The sequence below is a fragment of the Dromiciops gliroides genome, chromosome 1, assembly GCF_019393635.1.
Source record: "Dromiciops gliroides isolate mDroGli1 chromosome 1, mDroGli1.pri, whole genome shotgun sequence".
Taxonomy (NCBI): domain Eukaryota; kingdom Metazoa; phylum Chordata; class Mammalia; order Microbiotheria; family Microbiotheriidae; genus Dromiciops; species Dromiciops gliroides.
The window spans coordinates 59,071,820-59,090,847 of NC_057861.1; the positions used below are offsets into that span (position 1 = coordinate 59,071,820).

The 19,028-nt window shown below is 41.0% G+C and overlaps 1 protein-coding gene across 1 annotated transcript in view; it reads left to right on the forward strand.

Annotated features, from left to right (window-relative positions):
- Window positions 1-10,182, forward strand: part of EPS15L1 (epidermal growth factor receptor pathway substrate 15 like 1) — a 130,444-nt gene extending 120,262 nt beyond the window's left edge. Inside the window, exons 23-24 of the mRNA XM_043990400.1 lie at window positions 2,305-2,510; window positions 9,071-10,182. Coding sequence (XP_043846335.1) covers window positions 2,305-2,510; window positions 9,071-9,217 — 353 coding nt within the window. The 3' untranslated portion in view covers window positions 9,218-10,182. The remainder of the gene's footprint in view (window positions 1-2,304; window positions 2,511-9,070) is intronic.
- Window positions 10,183-19,028: the final 8,846 nt, after the last annotated feature.

Here is a 19,028-nt window from a genome sequence, read left to right on the forward strand (position 1 = left end):
CTTTCACTAGAACACCACATTCACATTTGCCAGCGATGGAGATGAATCTGTGCTGATCTGTCCATAGCATTGGCCCACTTCTCCTTGACTTCCATTACTACTGGGCTTTTGTTGTGTTGGGGCACTTAATAATAACTGATGTTTATCTGTGACTTCAAGGTTTGTCAAGCACTCTACCCATATTATTCCATCTGATTTTCACAGTCCTGTGATGGAGGTAGTCCACTGTTGGGAGAAAGGGGAGGTTGCTGTATACCTGTGATTTCATCAATGTGGGAAACTCCCAGTGTAGAAACTGCTTCTGCCAATGCATACCAGCACCTATCTGTAACATAGTCTTAGAGAGCTAAGTAACTTGCCAATAATCACACTGTTAATAAGTGCCAGAGGCAGGACTTTATCCTAGGTTTCCTGACCCAGTGGCTGCCATTCTATCCACTACACTGGTCTGCTTCTACTATATAGGTATTTTTATCCCCATTTTACAGATGAGGAAACTGAGGTTGTGACTTGCCTTTGTCCACACAGCATATGGTAAGAACCAGAAATGAGACCTGAACCTGGGGCATAAGGTCTCAGGTTTAGTTCTCTTAGGAGACTTCCAACCTTTCATTTTAAAGAGCGGCAAACGGAGGCCCAGAGAAGTTAAATGTCTTGTTGAAGGTCGCATAGATTGCATGTGACTGAGCCAGAAGTCAAACCCGAGTCCTCTGATGCCAAATCCATCTCATTACTCTGGAGTCCAGCACTTTCTAACTGGCACCTTTGCCCCACTAGTGCTGGAATAGAGACAAGGAAGCTGCACAACCACGTTGTCAGGCGTCATGGCACAGGGGGAAATGATACTGTCTCTGGAGTCCCAAGAAGGCAATTTTACTCCCAGCTCTGTCTTTTACTCCCTGTGTGATATTAAGCAAATCATTCAACCTCTCTGGGCTTAGTTTTCTTCATTTGTAAAATTGGATTGGGCTGGATGCTCTCCAAGGTTCCAGGATCCTAAAAATGTTCATGCTGGAAGGGAGCCTTCCGGCATGTGTATAACTGAGGATCAGAATTGGGAGGGAGGGACCTTAGACCAGAGAACATAAGAAGTGGACTAAACTTGGGAATGTAGTGTATCTGAGCAAGCTGGAAGGGACCCTGGACCCAAGAGAAGGAAATCAGTGCTTTTCCTAAACCACACTAATTAATGGGAGAGCCAGCCAGGCTTTTCCTGATACCCAGTCCATCTGCCATGCTGCTGCCCACTGTTATCTTAGTAAGGAAAAATGTTTTCAGTTTTTCCCCCAGTTGAAAAAGCATTTATTAAGCACCTACTATGTGTAAGGTGCTATATTTGCCATTAAGGATACAAAGTGAACAAAATGAAAATCTTTACCTTCAGGAAGCTTACATTCTTCAGTATAATGAAGTGATAGCTGAAAAAGAACACCTGCTGTGCCCTGCTTATCAAAAGCCCTTGGATTGCTCCACCTTCAAGAACAGTTCTCCTATTCTTCAAACTGGGCAGTCACCAAGAAGCCAGACTGGTAGAAGGAAAAGAAAAACATTTCAAATTGAATGGGGCTCATTGGACTTTTCTGAAGAGCTACCACAGAGATTATAAAACTAACATTCATATATAATTAACCCTGTCTACCTACATAAGATTGAAACTAAACTTGGTTTTCAGTTGACTCCCAATAAAAATTCAGACTCTTAGTGTCTTTTTCTGCGTGGTCAGAATTTTTACTGCTCAAATTGCAGTGTCTTTTTCACTCTCATCTCACAACCCTAAAAATGAATAATTTTTAAACCTTTCTAGTTCTATAGCTTTTGGGGGGGGGCGGGGCAGGGCTATGAGGGTTAAGTGACTTGCCCAGGGTCACACAGCTAGTAAGTGTCAAGTGTCTGAGGCTGGATTTGAACTCAGATCTTCCTGAATTCAGTGCTGGTGCTTTATCCACTGCGCCACCTAGCTGCCCGGTTCTGTAGCTTTTTGAAATGGCTGCCTCATAAATTCTCTTGTCAAAAGCTTTAACAAAAGTCATCTTACATTTATTTTGCTTTTATTATTCACAAACACTTATGAAAATGGAGTTAAAAGACTTTATTTTAAAAGTTCCTGAGGGAAGACAATGATACTGAACTCCTTTGATGATTATATGAACTAAATCATATGAGATGACTTCTACAATCATTCTGAAAAGGGAGAAATGGCATCATGGGGAAAAGGAATCCAGGGCTCTCCAACTTGGGGCTTTGCTTTTTCCTTGGTAAGTAACCTATATATTTTTTCTCCTTTTTTTCTCCTAAACTTTCCAGGTAAAAGTACACCTGTAAGCCAGCTCGGGTCTACAGATTTTTCCAAACCCCCTGATCCATTCCAGCCATTTGGGGCTGACAGCAGTGACCCGTTTCAAAATAAAAAGGGTTTTGGGGACCCATTTAGTGGAAACGATCCATTTGCTCCCTCCTCTTCAACTCAAACTCCTAAAGACTCTTCCTTGGGTTTTGCAGACTTCAGCTCTGTAAGTTACGTTCATTGTCTCTGAGCCAACCACTTTCTGCTCCTCGCTTGCAGCAATCCTTTGGGTTTTTTATTTTTTAAACTGCAAACCTGCTGTCCACTGGCTTGTGTCTCTTAGTACTTCATGCTGTTCTCATCATTATCCTGTATTTCTATTTCTGTAAAAAAAAAAATGCTAATAAAAATCGCTGTGAATTTGACATTACTTTAAAGGGACATGTTTAACTATCCAGTAGGGTGGGAAAACAGGCCTTTTCACATTCTTTGTTGTAGCCTTTTTGTATTGTTTTGTTGCATGAAAGGCCACTTTGTATTTTGAGTTTTGAGAGCTAAGATGTAAAACCCTTCAGAAGTTTGCATATTTTCAATTCAATTCAATAAACATTTATTAAGCGCCTACTATGTGCCAAGCACTATGCTAAGCGCAATTGAATAAATATATATCAGGGTTTTGCTGTCCCCTGGAAATTCCTATAGCAAAGAGCCATTTCAATTGTTTCTAGAAAAATTCTGATAGTTCTTTCACATTATGCTACGTACTACCAGTTTGAATTATGAAGACCTGAACTGTGAAGTCTGACTAGTGAAAAATGCTGAGTGTTCATATAGTGTCCCAGTTACCTATTACATCAAAACCAGAAACCATTAAAAAAAAACCAAAAAACCCCCCCACATTCCTTCTTTTTTTTTTGGTGAGGCAATTGGGGTTAAGTGACTTGCCCAGGGTCACACAGCTAGTAAGTGTTAAGTGTCTGAGGCCGGATTTGAACTCAGGTACTCCTGACTCCAGGGCCGTTGCTCTATCCACTGCGCCACCTCGCTGCCCCTAACACATTCCCTCTTAGGAAATTGTTATCAGAACATCCATTTTCTGTTTCATCAAGGAATCTCAAAGCGTCTTTGAGCAAAAAGAAGTGCCTTTTCAGAAATAAATGCCAGAGTTTTAAAAGTCTGACTTTGTTTTAAGCCTGGACAGAGAAAATATTTAGGATTTTAAAACTTTGTATATTTAGTGACTTTTCACTCCCTATTCTTGGACAACAAAATTCCTTCCTTATGCAGCTTCAGGCTTTTTTTCTTCCACGTATTAAAATGGGTTTGATGATATATTGCTGTCATTGAGTCTATTTAAAAAAACCAAATCCTTATACTTTAGTGTTTCGAGGATTCATCATTTCATCCTTACAGGTATTCCCTCCTGCAAGGATGTAGATGGCAAACCTTAGGAACCATCCTTATGAAAGTGTTCAGCTCCTTCTTCTGACCGAAAATGGTCACTTTTTTTTTAGGCAGCTCCAGGACTGTGCCTCTCCCTACATAAGTGGGCCAGTCCTCAGGGTGCAGATGTACAGTACTGGCCCTGTGCTCTTGGTCTGCCCAGCTTCCTAGAACCAGCTGGAGCTCATAGTTCAGAGCCCAGGTTCATGTCCATGCTATGAAGTGGTATCAGAGGCAGACTTGAACAACCTATGTTTGGAAATTGTAAAGCAACCTGTTTGGTCATTAGTTGTGAAATTTGTGATCTAGAGATCTTTGACTCATGAACTATCCATTTTTAGACACGTTTTGCTGGCGTGTTAGTGCACAATAAACACTCAGTTCATTTTTTTAAAAACCAGATATGTTTAGGTGAAGTGCACCGCGCATATCTTTTTATTAGTGTATTTGAGGTATTTAAGCTACTGAAATTATCAGAGCATTTGGCATTCTGTAAATACTTTATAACTTGAGTTAGTTAAATCCTGTCTGGTTGGTGCTCTCTTAAACTCTTGTGAATGTATGCAAAATGGTGACATTGTTAATAAAAGTCAGAAAGAAAACTTGCTTTATCTATAGTTTCTTGACTAGCACTTGATTTCTTATAGATTCTTTTTTTAAAAAAAGAAAGAAAGAAAGAAATATTCATTACCCAAGAACATTCTTGGATAGTGGAAAGGGTAAGTTGAGTTGTATGGCAATTTAAGGAAAATGACTAATCTCCACAAAAGACTTAGTTGTACATCCTGCATTTGGTTGCTGTTCATCTTTGGAAACCCCCTACCCCAAGTATCCCAGTATCTGTTGGTTCAATATTTCTACATTTTGACCAGTGGCCTTTTTTGGCCTATCCAGAATAGTTGTTAAGAAGCAATCTCAATAACTAACTACCTTTGTTTTAAAGAAGGGAGCGTAATCCTGCCCAGTGGCATTTACATAGCACACTGTTTCCTGCTAACAGTTGCCTTTCCATCTTTAAACACTCATTTTTTTCCAGACAAAATCATCAACTAGCAGACTTAGCCCTTGGACATTGGGAGAGATGATTTGATCTACTGGTGTGGTTTGCTTTTGATTTGTTTTTTTCCCCATTCAGTTATACTATGGTATAATCTTAAAAGATTCCAAAATGTTTGCTTTTCTACTGTAGTTTTTTTCTCTAAATGTTAGCAAATTTCTTTATGTTTTGAAGAGACTTGCAATTCAAGAGGACCTGAGGACTCCTTTCCTTACAGTAGTATTCCAGATTGCAACAAAAAATGTAATCTGTGGAATGGATTGTAAACTAGCGTGCAGTGATTCTTGCATTACTCTTCAAAGTTGTGTCCATTTATAAAATGACGGGAGCCAAATAGCTGTAATAACTTGTATTGTTAGTTCTCTATGGCTTCTTCTCTTCTAATTTTTTTCCATTACCTTCTAATGGTTTTATTGAGTGTTTTTTAAACATTAAAAAAATTCTTTTCTTTTGTTATTTCAAGCACAAGAAATGATGGCTAAGATAACAGTAGCCATCCAGCACATTGAAAATGTGGCTTCTTTTGGAATTGATGTTCATGGGATAAAATGTTAAGAATTTCACTTTTTGCCTGAAAGGAACATGGTAAATGCTTAATTTCAGTGAATCTAGACTTTTGTTTTTCCATTCATGATGCTCCATTTGGCTCCCCACCCTCAACTAAGACTTTTGCCTTAGTGCAGCTACTTTTAAATACTCTGAATATATAAGCAATCTGCTTGTTACCAAGAGAATGTTTGTTCTAGGAACAGTTGCTGGTGTTATTTACTATGGTTTTTTAGTAGGTAAAATAGCGCCTGTCCTTGGTATTTCTTTTTTTAAAGAAAAAAAAATACATTTTAGAAAGAAAGATCTGTGGTTTAGTAACAATGGCCCTTTCCCAGAAGTTTGCTTTCGGAGGAGAGGAAATGTCAGATTGGCTATGTTGTATATTTCATTATTGACAGTTGTATAACATTTCTTTCTCTGAATGACTGATTTCTTTGGGGGAAAAAACTTTTTCACATTCTCTCATAGTAAGGAAGCTAGTAGGCTATTAATTACTTAATGCAGTGGTGATTCTGATGAAAGAAATAGCATGGTAGTGTGGCAATAAGTAACCCAGGACTGAGTCAGAAGACCAGAGTTTTTAGTCCTGGCTGCCACAAACTGGTCATCTGACTGTGGCCAAGTTATTTACTTTCTCTGGGCCTCAGTTTCTTTATCTGTAAAATGAGAGAGTTGAACATGATGGCTTCTCAGTTCCTTTTTAGCTCTAAGTGTATTAATTTTTTGGTGACTGGGCTGCCAGAATTGGTGCCTTGTAATAAAAGACAACCTGATAATATATTTTAAATAACTCTTTAGCAGCTTGAATTCTGTTCTGCATGCAAGGAACTAGATATCTATTTTCTTGGCCCTAACTTAGTTTTTTTAACTAGATGTATCCAGAGCTTCACAAATACAAGGTTCAAATCTTGCAAGTCCATGGGGTGCTGTGTAGTGTGTGGTTCACAAGGATAGTGATTACCTGGACAAAACCAGTGGTGCCTACTTTTGGTCACTTCTGTTAGGCTTAAAGCAAGTGACTGAAATCTACAACCCTGTCAGGGAGAAACCTTCCTTCAGTCTTCCAAAATAGAGTAGATCTCTCTGGGAGGGGTGCACATCACAAACTGGGAGTCTTCGTCATTTTGGGTGATAAGAATCACCTTTGGTCTTTGGATGATCATTCACTGAAACAGATTGCAGTTGAAATAATGGTGATGGATGTGTTTGAATTAAAAATGAATGCTCCTAAAATGCCATGCAGTATGATCAACTATGAAAACAAAGCCACTATTGGCCTAAGGTGTATGGCCTGGTGGTAAGGGCACTGCATTGGAAATGAGAATGCCTCCTGGTGTTCTTAGTCCTGGCCTTGACCCTGGCCTATTGTGTGCCCTTAGGCAATTCTCCCTATCTACAACTCACTTTTCTCATTTATAAAATTAGCTTGAGCTAGATCGAATGAAATTAGTAAACTTATTGAATGCCCACTGTGTCCCTTCCTAGTCTGAGCTTCTTTGGGTCCCTGTCATAATTACCTCCACCTCTTAGCAAAGATCACCAGTAACTAGCATAATTTAGTTACTTCTGTAGTACTTATCTTTTCTTGTCTACCATGCAACATTTGCTAAATTGGGAGGAATTAGCAAAACCTCCAAAGAGTAATTAGATTAAATTTAGCATCTACAAATTGAGTACCTAGTTTGCAAAGCACTGTGATAGGTAATGTAGGGCACAGAAAGAAGCAGAAGACAACAGGAAACTTATTGTTGGTTCCTTATGCAGGGAGTTCATAAGAGATAATGAGCCTTTTCTTTAAGTCTACTCTGTGCACACCCAACAAATAGGGATTGGGAGGACTGAGTGGAGTGGAGGATTGAGGCCAACTACTACCATAAATTTTGGAAACATTTGTACAGAGTGTCCCAAAAGCTATTAAAGCTCAAAAGTACACTAAGGCTTTTGAGCCACCTTCTATTGATCTGGCCTCAGAGAGATGGGACTTGAAAATTCCCATTCCCCCTTCTCCTCCTCTATCCTGTGGGATTAGACTCTGCCACTGTGAAATCACACACTCAAGTTAGAGATATTACTATAACTTGCAATTAAATGATGAGCATAGTAGGGCTGTCAGGGCAAATGGAAGCAAGAGTTTCTTGTGCCCACTCTGCCATTAAATTGCTGTGTAGCCTCAGGCAATTTACCTCCCTTTGGGGATTCCACGTGTCTATAAGGGGATTAGACTAGGAGATCTCTAAAGGCCCTTCTAGTTCTGACATTCTTTGATTCTGATCATGATAATTATATTCATGGAGTGTGGGTGTTGGATTGTACTTCGTTTTAAAATATATTAATATATTTTGATTTTATATCACTTTAATTTCTAAATTTATACCTGCTCCTCCCTTGCCCAGTGAACCAGGCCTTGTAACAAAGAATCAAAAAAGAATGGGAGAAAAAAAACATTTCCACAAAATTAAACACATATCAACCAAGTCTGACAGTATATGCAGTATTCCATGGGGTGTTTATTTTAAATAGCAAAGTTACATTGAATCATTTATTATCACCCACCCCTATGCCATATTTACTTTGGATAGAGATAGTCAGTAATAATAGGTACCATAACACAAGAAAAGCAAGTTTTTTAGTTTGTTTCAAATAAAACTTTGGAGATTGTTTTTCATTTTTATTTTAAAGAAGTCAAGCCTTTTTTGTTTTTTGGATGAGGCAATTGGGATTTGCCCAGGGTCACACAACTAGTAAGTGTTAAGTGTCTGAGGTTGGATTTGAACTCAGGTACTCCTGACTCCAGGGCCCGTGCTTTATCCACTGCGTCACCTAGCTGCCCCGAAGTCAAGCCTTTTTTAAAAAAAATGCCAGTTACAATTCAGTGAAACTGTACCCCAGGTTATTGACTTTGTAATGATTCATTCTTTTAAATCCTTGAAACTTAACAGTGAATTAGGAGGTTACCACTTAATGGCACTAGCACCTTTGTTGCACCTGAAAGGATTCATAGAAGTCTTTCTTTTGGAAGCTCAGGGGTGCATTGACTATCTGACATCATCTGATTGTTGCTTCTGTTTGCTGAAAGATAACTTTTTGTTAAAAATGTATCTGTATAGCCATACGTGTTCTTACCTCCCATATCACAGTGTAGCATCAAACTGGCCCACAGATTTCTATGAAAAGAGGCTCCAGAACAATAGTTAATATGGACCGACATTCCTAGTGTAGTTAAGATGCTGCCTTGCAACATAGCTACATGCACATGCCCTTATCTGTTTCAATACTCTGCAGCAAATGGAGCTGCTGGTTTGGGAGTGGGGCAGCCCAGTGGGGAAAATATCGACAGCAAGGATCCTATTTGGGGATTCCTTTTCTGAAGCTATTTGTTGGCATGAGGTTGAGGCCCCAAAGAAGTTGCTGGGTTGGTGGGGGAATTCAACGCCCCATCGAGGAGAAGGGAAATGAAGGAGCTGTGGGTTACTCGTTCCAATCTCCACCGTAACTTCAGTCAGCAATGCTCTTTCCACCTCATCAGGAATACTCCTTAATGAAAATGATTTTATTCTGTGTCACCCATGCTTCCCGCTAGCATTTGCTGATATATGCTAGGTTTTCTCTGCACTGCAGATGCTTCTCCCCCACCCTCCCCCAGCATTTAACTTTCACCACCTTGCATCTATGCTTTGTGGGAGCATCAGGAAATGTCTCCAGAGTTTATTAACCAAAGTTCCATTTTTATTTTTTAGTTTGGAAATGAGGAGCAGCAGCTGGCGTGGGCCAAGCGCGAGAGTGAGAGAGCAGAGCAGGAGAGGCTAGCTCGGTTGCGAAGACAAGAACAGGAAGACCTTGAATTGGCAATTGCACTCAGTAAGGCTGACATGACAGACTCTTAGAGGCAGGTCTTCAGCAACCACACAATCAAGGCAAAAACTGTACACAATCCAGCAAAAGCAAACCAGGGGATTTTTAGCCAGAGTACACAAACCCCTGTTTTCTGTGGTCACCTAATCTCAGCCACTTTTAAGTCAGAGCCTCTGTAGACTGGCTGGCCCTAGAAACGTGGACTCAGTGTGGCTTTGTCACGTGTCAAATACATTGCAAACACTGTACCATCCCTTCTCCATTAAGGTTCCTGCGTTTAAGAAATGTAACCCACGACTGCAAGGTACCTCCCGAAAGCCAAGCTTCTCTGTGATGTGAACGATGTAATATACACTGCTGCCGCTGCCACTGCACTTGTGAATCTGGCCTCAATCATGTGAAATCCATTGCCGATGCCAAGGTCCGAGCTATGAACAAGGCCATCCTAGTCCTCAGGGGAGGAGGTTAATCTGAAAGGGAATTGTTCTCTTTTCCTTCATGCGTCTGTATTCATAGGATACAATCAAATATAGACTAACTCCAGAGCAAAACATCATTTGGAGGGCAGAACCTTTCTCAGATATAGGCATCCCACCCCCTCTCCCAACCTAGCCTCATTCATTGGTTCCACTAAAATGCAAGACAATATTTAAACAAGGCATTATGAGGGATGATTAATTAGGAATGATGTCATTAGTGGGCATTTGTCTGAATGATGTTATGACAGGGTTTCATGACATGATAGTGGGGTTCGACTGCTATCTAGCAATGACACTATTGCAAAACATCATTGACTGAATTAATGTGATGTGGGGTATGCCTGTATTCTTTTTATATCAGTGAGATGTGACTTAGGAGATAGAAAACTCTGATTATGTATGCATTAGTTGTATAAAAATTAAGTTTGAATGATTAATATAAAATATTTTGAATACAAAAACATGAGAATTGTTTTTATTATTTAAGCATTGCATTAAAAATTAATGTTTCTCTCTGGTATTTTAGTTTGATCCTAATACAGTGGATTAGAAAAAACTTTTCTTTAGACCCTGCCTTTCTAAATCATGAGATTTGAGATATGCCTTGAAATCCTAAATGAAGCCAATTTCAGAAGTGCTTCAGGGGTTTTTTCCCCATAGAATATAATAGTTATGAAAATTTACTATATTGTTGCTCTAGGTAAAAGAGAGAAATTTTTTCAGCTAATTGACTAAGACCACATCTATACCATCTTGTTATGTTAGGGTGGGTACTCCTAGGGGTATTCCATATGCCCCCCCCAAAAAAAATTTCTCCCAAGTAATCATTTAGGATGCTGCTGAATTCCCTGGTTTTTAAAAACATTCTATCAGTGTAGACCACCTGTGACCTCATATGTGTTTCCAAGTGCTTTCTCTCTGTTTTCCTATTACTAGACATGCTGAACATTTCAGTTTGTTTATCAACTAAAGACAATCAACATTTCTACATTTCTGCTAGAAAACATTTCAAAAATTTGCCTGTACCTCAATAGTCTGAGCCCACCTCAGACTATCAAGCTTTTACCTGGAGTAATGTTAATGAGGTACTGGTTGACCATTTAAAGGTGTGGAAGTGGCAGGCAGGGAGTGTTGTGGATCCCACATTACAAACAATAATATTAACCAGGGATCATTCCATTTTAGATCTTGTATTTCTGGGAAAGCTGAAGAACTCTTACAATTCCATTTATCCTTTCAGGAGTATGTTTAACATGAGATGATAAGTTATGAAAATTAATTTTCCATCAGGTTGCCTGAAAACTCATTAGCTCCTAAAGTCTGTTTGGACTTGGGTATCTCACTGTGTCATGGTCTTTGTCTTTCCTTTTACAGTGAGTGTAGTGATGGTGTACTCTTTCAAGCAATACTCCATATTTCAGCTGCATTGTCACAGGTAGGAAAAGAATTCAGAAAGTCGTCATTTTTTATGTAAGAACTGCGTTTTTCAGGACAAGCAGTTTTGTCCCCCTGGCTTGTGTCAGGACAACAACGTGCACAACTCAAAGTGTACCATAAATGGAGATTTACATCCCGGACTTCAGGAGAATGTCATTGATAACTAGAACCGATTGTACTCTGGTAATCCCCTCCTCCCTGAGCTGAAGATACATTTAATTCCCATCAAATCAGAGGGGTAAAATGTGGTCACCAGGGGGAGGAGAGATTGCTTCGTTTTAAGTCTAGTCACCTCATTTCTTGTGTTTGACTTGTGTGAGCAATAACAAACCACCATGGAGGATGGCCTATGCTCAGGGAAGATTACTGGACCTGATGACTTGCATAGTCATGGTTCCCAGGTGGTTTCTAAACTTCAGGATAGTCTGTAAGTCTTCCATCACAGTCAAGAATTCAGGTTAAATATTTTTGTCGAAGACATGTGCTCTTGCTGTACATCATGCGGATGTCTTGTATCAGCAGAGTAAAATCAAAACCAGCTATCAGAAATTGGAAGTGAATTTTCATTCATCTTCCATGGAAAACAAGACCCCTTGTCCTTCTGGTCTCATCCAGGTCCTCTGATCTGATTATCGTCTTAGGCCAATTGCAATATCCCTTTAATATGACTTATTTTTGCTTGCCTTATAATGATCTGTTCTTAAAATTTCTTGCCTACGACTGAAATTTCTGGACCTCAAGCTGAAGGAACCTTAGAGGTCATCGAGCCCCTCCCCTTGTAGATGAGAAACCTGAGGCTTCAAAAGAGAAAGAGACTGGTTTAGGGTCACACAAGTAGAGATTAGCAGAGCTGGGACTTGACCTTCACAGCCCTCAAGTTCTCTCACACTCATTGCATTTGGCTTTACAATATAATGAGGACTTTGTCTCTCCGTGACTTTTGCAGGGGGGAGGGGGCGGGGGGAGGCAGGCCAATGAGGGTTAAGTGACTTGCCCAGGGTCACACAGCTACTAAGTCTCAAGTGTCTGAGGTCGGATTTGAACTCAGGACCTCCTGAATCCAGGACAAGTGATTTATCCACTGAGCCACCTAGCTGCCCCTCCATGACTTCTTGGATCAGGCAACTAACCAATACTTATTAAGTACCTACTGTGTGCCTGGCTTTGGGCTTTGCACTGGGAATATGGGCATAAAGAATGAAGCAATCCCAATTTACAATAAGTTTACATTCTAATGGAGTTTTCAGGTGTTTGAATCAGGGCTTTGATGTGGACAAAGGTTTTTTTTCATAGGTTTTGGTACCTTAGAGTTGGGAGGTACCTGGGAGGCCATCTAGTACAACTCGGACCTCAACAGAGAAAACCCCTCTAAGTCACACTAGGTAAGTGGTCATCTAGCTGTTGGTTAAAATTAAGAGCTCTGGGGCAGCTAGGTGGTACAGTGGATGAAGCACCGGCCCTGGATTCAGGAGTACCTAAGTTCAAATCCAGCCTCAGACACTTGACACTTATTAGCTGTATGACCCTGGGCAAGTCACTTAACCCCCATTCATTGCCCGGCCAAAAAAAAAAGAGCTCTAATAAGAGAAAACCCACTAGCTCTTGAGGTTGCCCGTCCCACTTTCAGAAGGCTATAATTAATAGAAAGATTGTTCCTTACTTTAAGCCTAAACCTGACTCTGTGCATCCCTTTGCAGCAAGTTCTGTCCTTTGGGGCCAAGCATAACTGTCTAATCCCTCTTCCGCAAATATCTGAAGATACTTCTCATTCCCCTTTCCTTCAGAAACCTCTCTGCCCCCATTCCAAGTGTTCTCCAGACTAACCATCCCTAGTTCCTAGGACTGACCCTCATACAACAAGATCTCAAGGCCCTTCATTATCCTGTTTGACGTCCTCTGGCTGCTTCCCAGCTCAGCAGTGTAGCACCCCTGTATGATGGAGTGGGGCAGTGGGACTGTCACCTCCCCTGGTCTCAGGTAGATTTGCTTGGCTGGAGAGGACAGAACCAGGAGCAGAGTCACAGAGAGACAGGTAGCTTGACAGGAGGAAAAATTTCCTAACGATCAAAGCTATTCAAGTGAAGGCTAGATAATGTTGGGGATGATGTAGGAGGGGGTTCTTGAGTCCAGGTACCTTACAACGTGTCTGACCTTGGGCAAATCACTTAAATCCTCTGGGCCTCAGTTTTCTTATCTGCTAAAAATGAGGGGTTTGGGACTAAATCAACTTCCAAGGTTCCTTCCAGCCCTTAGGCCTCTGATCAGTGGTCCTCTGTGCCCGAGAGATGGCCAGTCATTAGCACCCAGTAATCTTTTTGACCACAGGATCAATGAGCTCCACATAATCTGTCTGCAAAAGCCTTCCTGGTGATTATCAGTGTCAGTCCTGGCCAGGCAGCTCTTCAGAATTGCCTCTGGCCTAGGAAGCAAATGTGACCAAATGCCCTGTTCCTTATTCCTTTCAGAAAGGCAGCTCCCATTTCCAGAGAACTTCATGGTTTACAAAGCTCTTTCTGTGAAGAAGGTTAGGGCAAATATTGTTATTGTCCCCATCATACAGTTGTGGAAAGTGGACCGATGATAGGTTAAGTGACTTGCCTGGGGTCACACAGCCAGTAGGGTCTGAATCTGAACTCGAACCCAGCCCTCTGACCATAAGTACAGGGATTTTCTTTATGCTGTTCAGCCTCTGACCAGTGATGTCCGGTTCCCCGTTCAGATGGTTAAATAGCACTGTCAAAGCCAACTTTTAAAGGACATTCTAGTCTTGGAACTGCAATGGAAAACTATTTTTAAAACAGCACAGGAAATGTTGGGGAAACAAAGACCCCGACTCTCAAATAATAGAATAAATATTTCTGTCACCTTATCAGATCATATCCCTTTGAGCCCCATGACCTCTTTCAGGATTTCTGCCACAAAAAATGGCTCAGAGTTGCACAAGCTGTATCATGCACTGTTGGAAATATCATAAAGGGAAACATTTGTGTAAATATGGAAATTTGATCATTATCACATTTTTCCAAAAGAAATTAAGGAATATGGTTTCTGTTAGTCCTGTTTATTGATTTAATGGATTTTTAAAATCACGTCCTTAGTTTAAGTGAGTTTTGACATTCCATGCTTTCCACACTTAATTTCATGACACATAAAACTGTCCCTCTGTGGCAACCTTGCACCCTGGGAAATCTGATCCTTTTACTGAAACTGCTCTCTGCAAAGTTAACAGTGATCTCTTAACTGACACATTTAATGGCCTTTTCTTAATCCTCATCTTTTTTGGTCTCTCTGTAGCCTTTGACACTCTTGATCACCTCCTCAGATACTTTCTTCTCTGGGTTTTCAAGATACTGCTTCCTTCCAATTCTCCTTCCATCTGTTTAACCTCTCCTCACTCTCCTTTGCTGCTTCTCCATCCATGTGGTAGCCACTAACTATGGGGGTCCCCCCCCAAGATTCTGTCCTAGGCTCTTTTTGTTCTCTACTATTTCAGTGATCTCATTAGCTACCAAAGGTTCAGTTATCAAGTCTGTCAGATCATTCTCAGATCTATATATATGGCCCTAGGCTCACTCCTAAGCTCCAGTCCCCACTTCCTGGACATTTTGGATTGGATGTCCCTTAGGCATCTCAAAGGCAACAATAGAATTCATTATTTTTTCCCCAAAAACTGCCCCTTGAATTTCCCTGACTGTTAAGAGTACCACTATCTTCCCAGTCACCCAATCTCAGATGTGTGAGTATATACACATATGTGTAGATATGCATATCTACACATACATGTGTGTATTCACGTGATACATGTATGGTGTGTAGGCATGCAGTGTCCCTTTCTCTCCACTTTCACACCTACTACTGCAGTTGAGGCCCTTCTTGCTTCTCCCAGACTGTAGCAATAGTCCTGCCTTACATCCCTCCTCTCAGCTGCCAAAGAAATTTTTCCTAAGCCCAGGTCTGACCGTGTCACCTCCTCCCCTCAATGGAGTGAGCTCCATTGATTTCCCTGTTATCTTCACTATCAAATATGATTTTCACTTTTGGTGTTTAAGCCTTCAGAGCCTGACCCCTTCCTCCCTTTCCAATATTCTGACTCTTTGCTCCTCCATACACTAGGTTCTCTGCTGTTCCTCTCCCATTTCTGTGTTTTTTACACTGACTATCCCCAGTGCCCTCTCAACTTGCTTTGGTGTCTTAGTTTCCACAGGTTCCTTCTTTAAGAGGCCTCTCCCAGTACCCCAGCTGCTAAGGCTTCCCCTCTGAGATTCCCTTCCATCTCTTCTCAATCTCTCCAATGCATGTATGTACCTACGCATATACCTGTTGTTTCCTCTAGGTGAGTGCTTTGAGGGCATGGGCTCTTTTTGCCTTTCTTTGTATCCCCAGGGCTTCCCACAGTGCATGTAGTGAGCTTTGTTGACTGACTGATCCAGTAAGGTGGTAGCAGAGTGAGGAGCCTGGGCTGGCTGACTTCCAAGCCAGCATTCTTTCCACATACCACTGTTCTGTGGGTATTAGATGCTCAGAACCTCAAGGCCATTTGCAGTGGGGCTTTCTGTGACATTGGATAACTCTCTGTAAAAAAAAAAACACCAAAGTGCACACACACTCTTCCCCTGAGCTCCCCATTAAGACTCTAGTGATTATTTTGCTACAAACAAAATTGCATCCAAATTCTTGAATAATGGCGTCATCTTTAAGTGCAATCCTGGTGTGATTGACAGATAGTGGGCTTGTAGTTATGAAAGACTTAAGCCTTAGTTTCTGGCTTCAGTTTCTTCATCTCTGAAATAATAGTAGCACCTACTTCACAAGGTGGTCATGAAAATCAAAGGAGATTACATATGTACGACATTTGGCAAACCTTAAAACTCTATATAAATGGAATAAAAATATGGGTCAGTGTGGGACAGAACCTGTGATATCATTGGTACAGGGACTCCCAGTGAGGAAGCTTCTACCAGTGCAGGCCAGGAACTACTCTGCAATTGAGAGTTGTCCATAAACACTGAGAGGTCAAGGTACTTGGCCAGGGGCATCTAGCCAGAATGTGTCAGAAGTGAACAGTGGGGGGCTCTCTAGCTCTTATACCATATCTCCTGCTAATAAAAATATGAGATAATAATGTTAGATAAAATACCAATTTATTATTGTTGTTGTTGTTGTGACTGTATTATATCATTATAAGATCTTCACAACATCCCTGTGAACTACACCATGCAAGGATTTTCATCCCCATTTCATATGTTTGTTTTTTTTTTTTGCGGGGCAATGGGGGTTAAGTGACTTACCCAGGGTCACACAGCTAGTAAGTGTCAAGTGTCTGAGGCCGGATTTGAACTCAGGTACTCCTGAATCCAGGGCCGGTGCTTTATCCACTGTGCAACCTAGCTGCCCCCCCCCCCATTTCATATGTTACAGAACTTAGGCACTCTGACCCCAAGGCCTTTGCTTTTCTCCCTCACCAGACTGCCTCACAGACTCACAGAGAAGATGCCAATCATGAGTCTGTGTGGCCTGCAGCCCTGTTGTTCTATGCAGAATAACTGGATGCAGGCCCACGAAAGGCAATTCAATGGGGAAGGCCCTGCCAATGCCACAGGTTATAATTTCTAGCCTTTGGGAATAATGATGACTTGCTTGCTGTTTGGTCTCTTCCTCTCCCTCCCTGCCGCGCCCCCCCCCCCCCATGTTTCCTACCTTCCTCCAGAGGCTCACACCCTGAGGGAGTATAAGGGAGGCTGGATGAATCAGCCCCAGACCACTTTTACACCGCCCCCCCCCCCATTTTTCTTCTGTGGATTGTTCAGAGGTCTAACCTCCATGTATGAATACAATCACATTATGGAGAAGAGTGGGGCATCCCTAGAATGTTTTGTCCTTGAAAGAAAAAATAGAAAAATCTAACATATATGCTGACAAATAACACCAGTTTATAGGCTCTGTGCAGATCTGACACAAGCCAGATTTGGGGAGCAAAGTTCAGCCTATGTGCTGGTGTGTAAGTAAAGAGGCAGCATGAATTAGTGCTAAGAGCTCTAGACTTGGAGTTAGGAGAGACCAAGGTTTGAATCTCCTCTCTGACAGTGAAGAGCAAGATATGACTGGGCAAATCAGCTCATTTCTTTGTCCTTCAGTTTTCTTACCTGGAATGGGTTCAGTGATAACTCTAGGCACTACCTCAGATTGTCGATGTAAATGAGTACTTTGTAAACTTTAAAGTGAACTACTTATTGTTGTTACAAATACGCCACATACTAGTAAATACAACTTACTAGTTAGTTAATCATGTCAGCCATCACCCTGTACTGAGACAGCTTTGAGCCCTTCATGCAGAAGGCTAGTCAAATCATTTCACAAAACATACATATACGGTCAAATAATTTCTTATTGCAGCAAAGCCATGATGTGACTCATTAAAAGCAATAATATATGAGAGAATATTTTCATAGTTTGTGACATTCAAAATCGGAAAGGGACCTTAGATCCTTTAGCCAGCCCCCTTATTTTGCAGACAAGTAAACTGAGGCCCAAAGAGGGAAAGGGATTCTGTGAAGGGACTTGCCACACAGATATTTAGGGTAGACCCAGTATGCAAACCCAAGTCACCTCACTTTCAGGCTGGACTCTTGGCACTTCGCCATCAGAACTGGGTTAATTTGGATTGGGTCTGTCTTAGGAGGTCCTCCTGCCCTTAAATTAAAGGCTCCAACAGTCTTTAGGATGCCTTGATACGGGTCCATTTCTTCCTTGCCATGTATGTACCTTACTGAAGTCAAACCCCAGTCAAATTGGGGACAGACAGACAGTGACTCTTGCCCAGGGTCACACAGCTCTCCTCTTCAGCACACCTACTTTCATGATTTCTTTCTTTTAAAATAGAATGGCTACATTCCATCTTCACCATTCAAAGCCTTAGGGAGGGACCCAGTGTTTCAGTGTTATTGGCATGGCATATGGTGGTCTATCTTTTCATGGGCCATCTGCCCTGACTGTTTTGGGTGAAATCCATCCTGAGCCCATGTTCATGGGTGAGCTTTGGGCTTTAGACTCCATAGAGAAGACTGTCATGATTGAAATTTAATTATCTTAATTAGACAAAAATGCAAACTCACCAAATCTTTTTTGGCTCCAAAGAGTTATCCTTATTTATTTCTCTTGTTAATATTTTTCATATCTTGTTCCTGCCCCCAGTACTATTTATATATTGCTAGAATAATGCAGTTTGGCCCAAGTTGGGAGATAATTTTCTTTTTCCATAGAAAATATATTTGAGAAGAGTGGGGTATATAGTGAGAAGAGCACTTGATTTGGAGTTTAAAAAAAAATAACATTTAAAAAGACCAGGGTTCAAATCCTGAGTCTGTCTTGCTGTGTGAAAGTAAGCAAGTAACTTTCCTCTGTAGGCCTCAGTTTCTTCATCTGTAAAATGAGGATAATAATAAACTATCTACCTCTCCTGGCCATTGTGAGGAAAGCACTTTGTGAACTCTAAAGTCCTCTAGAAATCCAATAGAAGAGGATCATTTCTCTTCTCTATTTTGTTTTCTGGAACTTTGCATTCTTAGGTCAACTCCTAGATTGCATCTCTTGTCTAATTAATTGTTGAGTCAGATTAGTGTGGTTAGTTCAGCCAACAAGAGGGAAAGTTTGATTTTTTTTTTTTTAGGTGGGTTCCCCCTCCTGAGGAGGCAGCCTAGAATAATACTGTGGATAGAAAGCTGATCTTGGAGCCAGGAAGACCTTAGTTCAAGTCCCACATCTGACATAAATCATTGTGTGACCCTAGAACCTTTCAATATCCCAGGCCACTCTTGTAAGATTTTAAATCTGCCTTGGTAGAGTCAGTTTACTCACCCAAGAATTCTCTATGCTAATGAAATTACAGGCTAGTCCAGCCATTATTTATCTATCCCTTTTCTGGTGTATT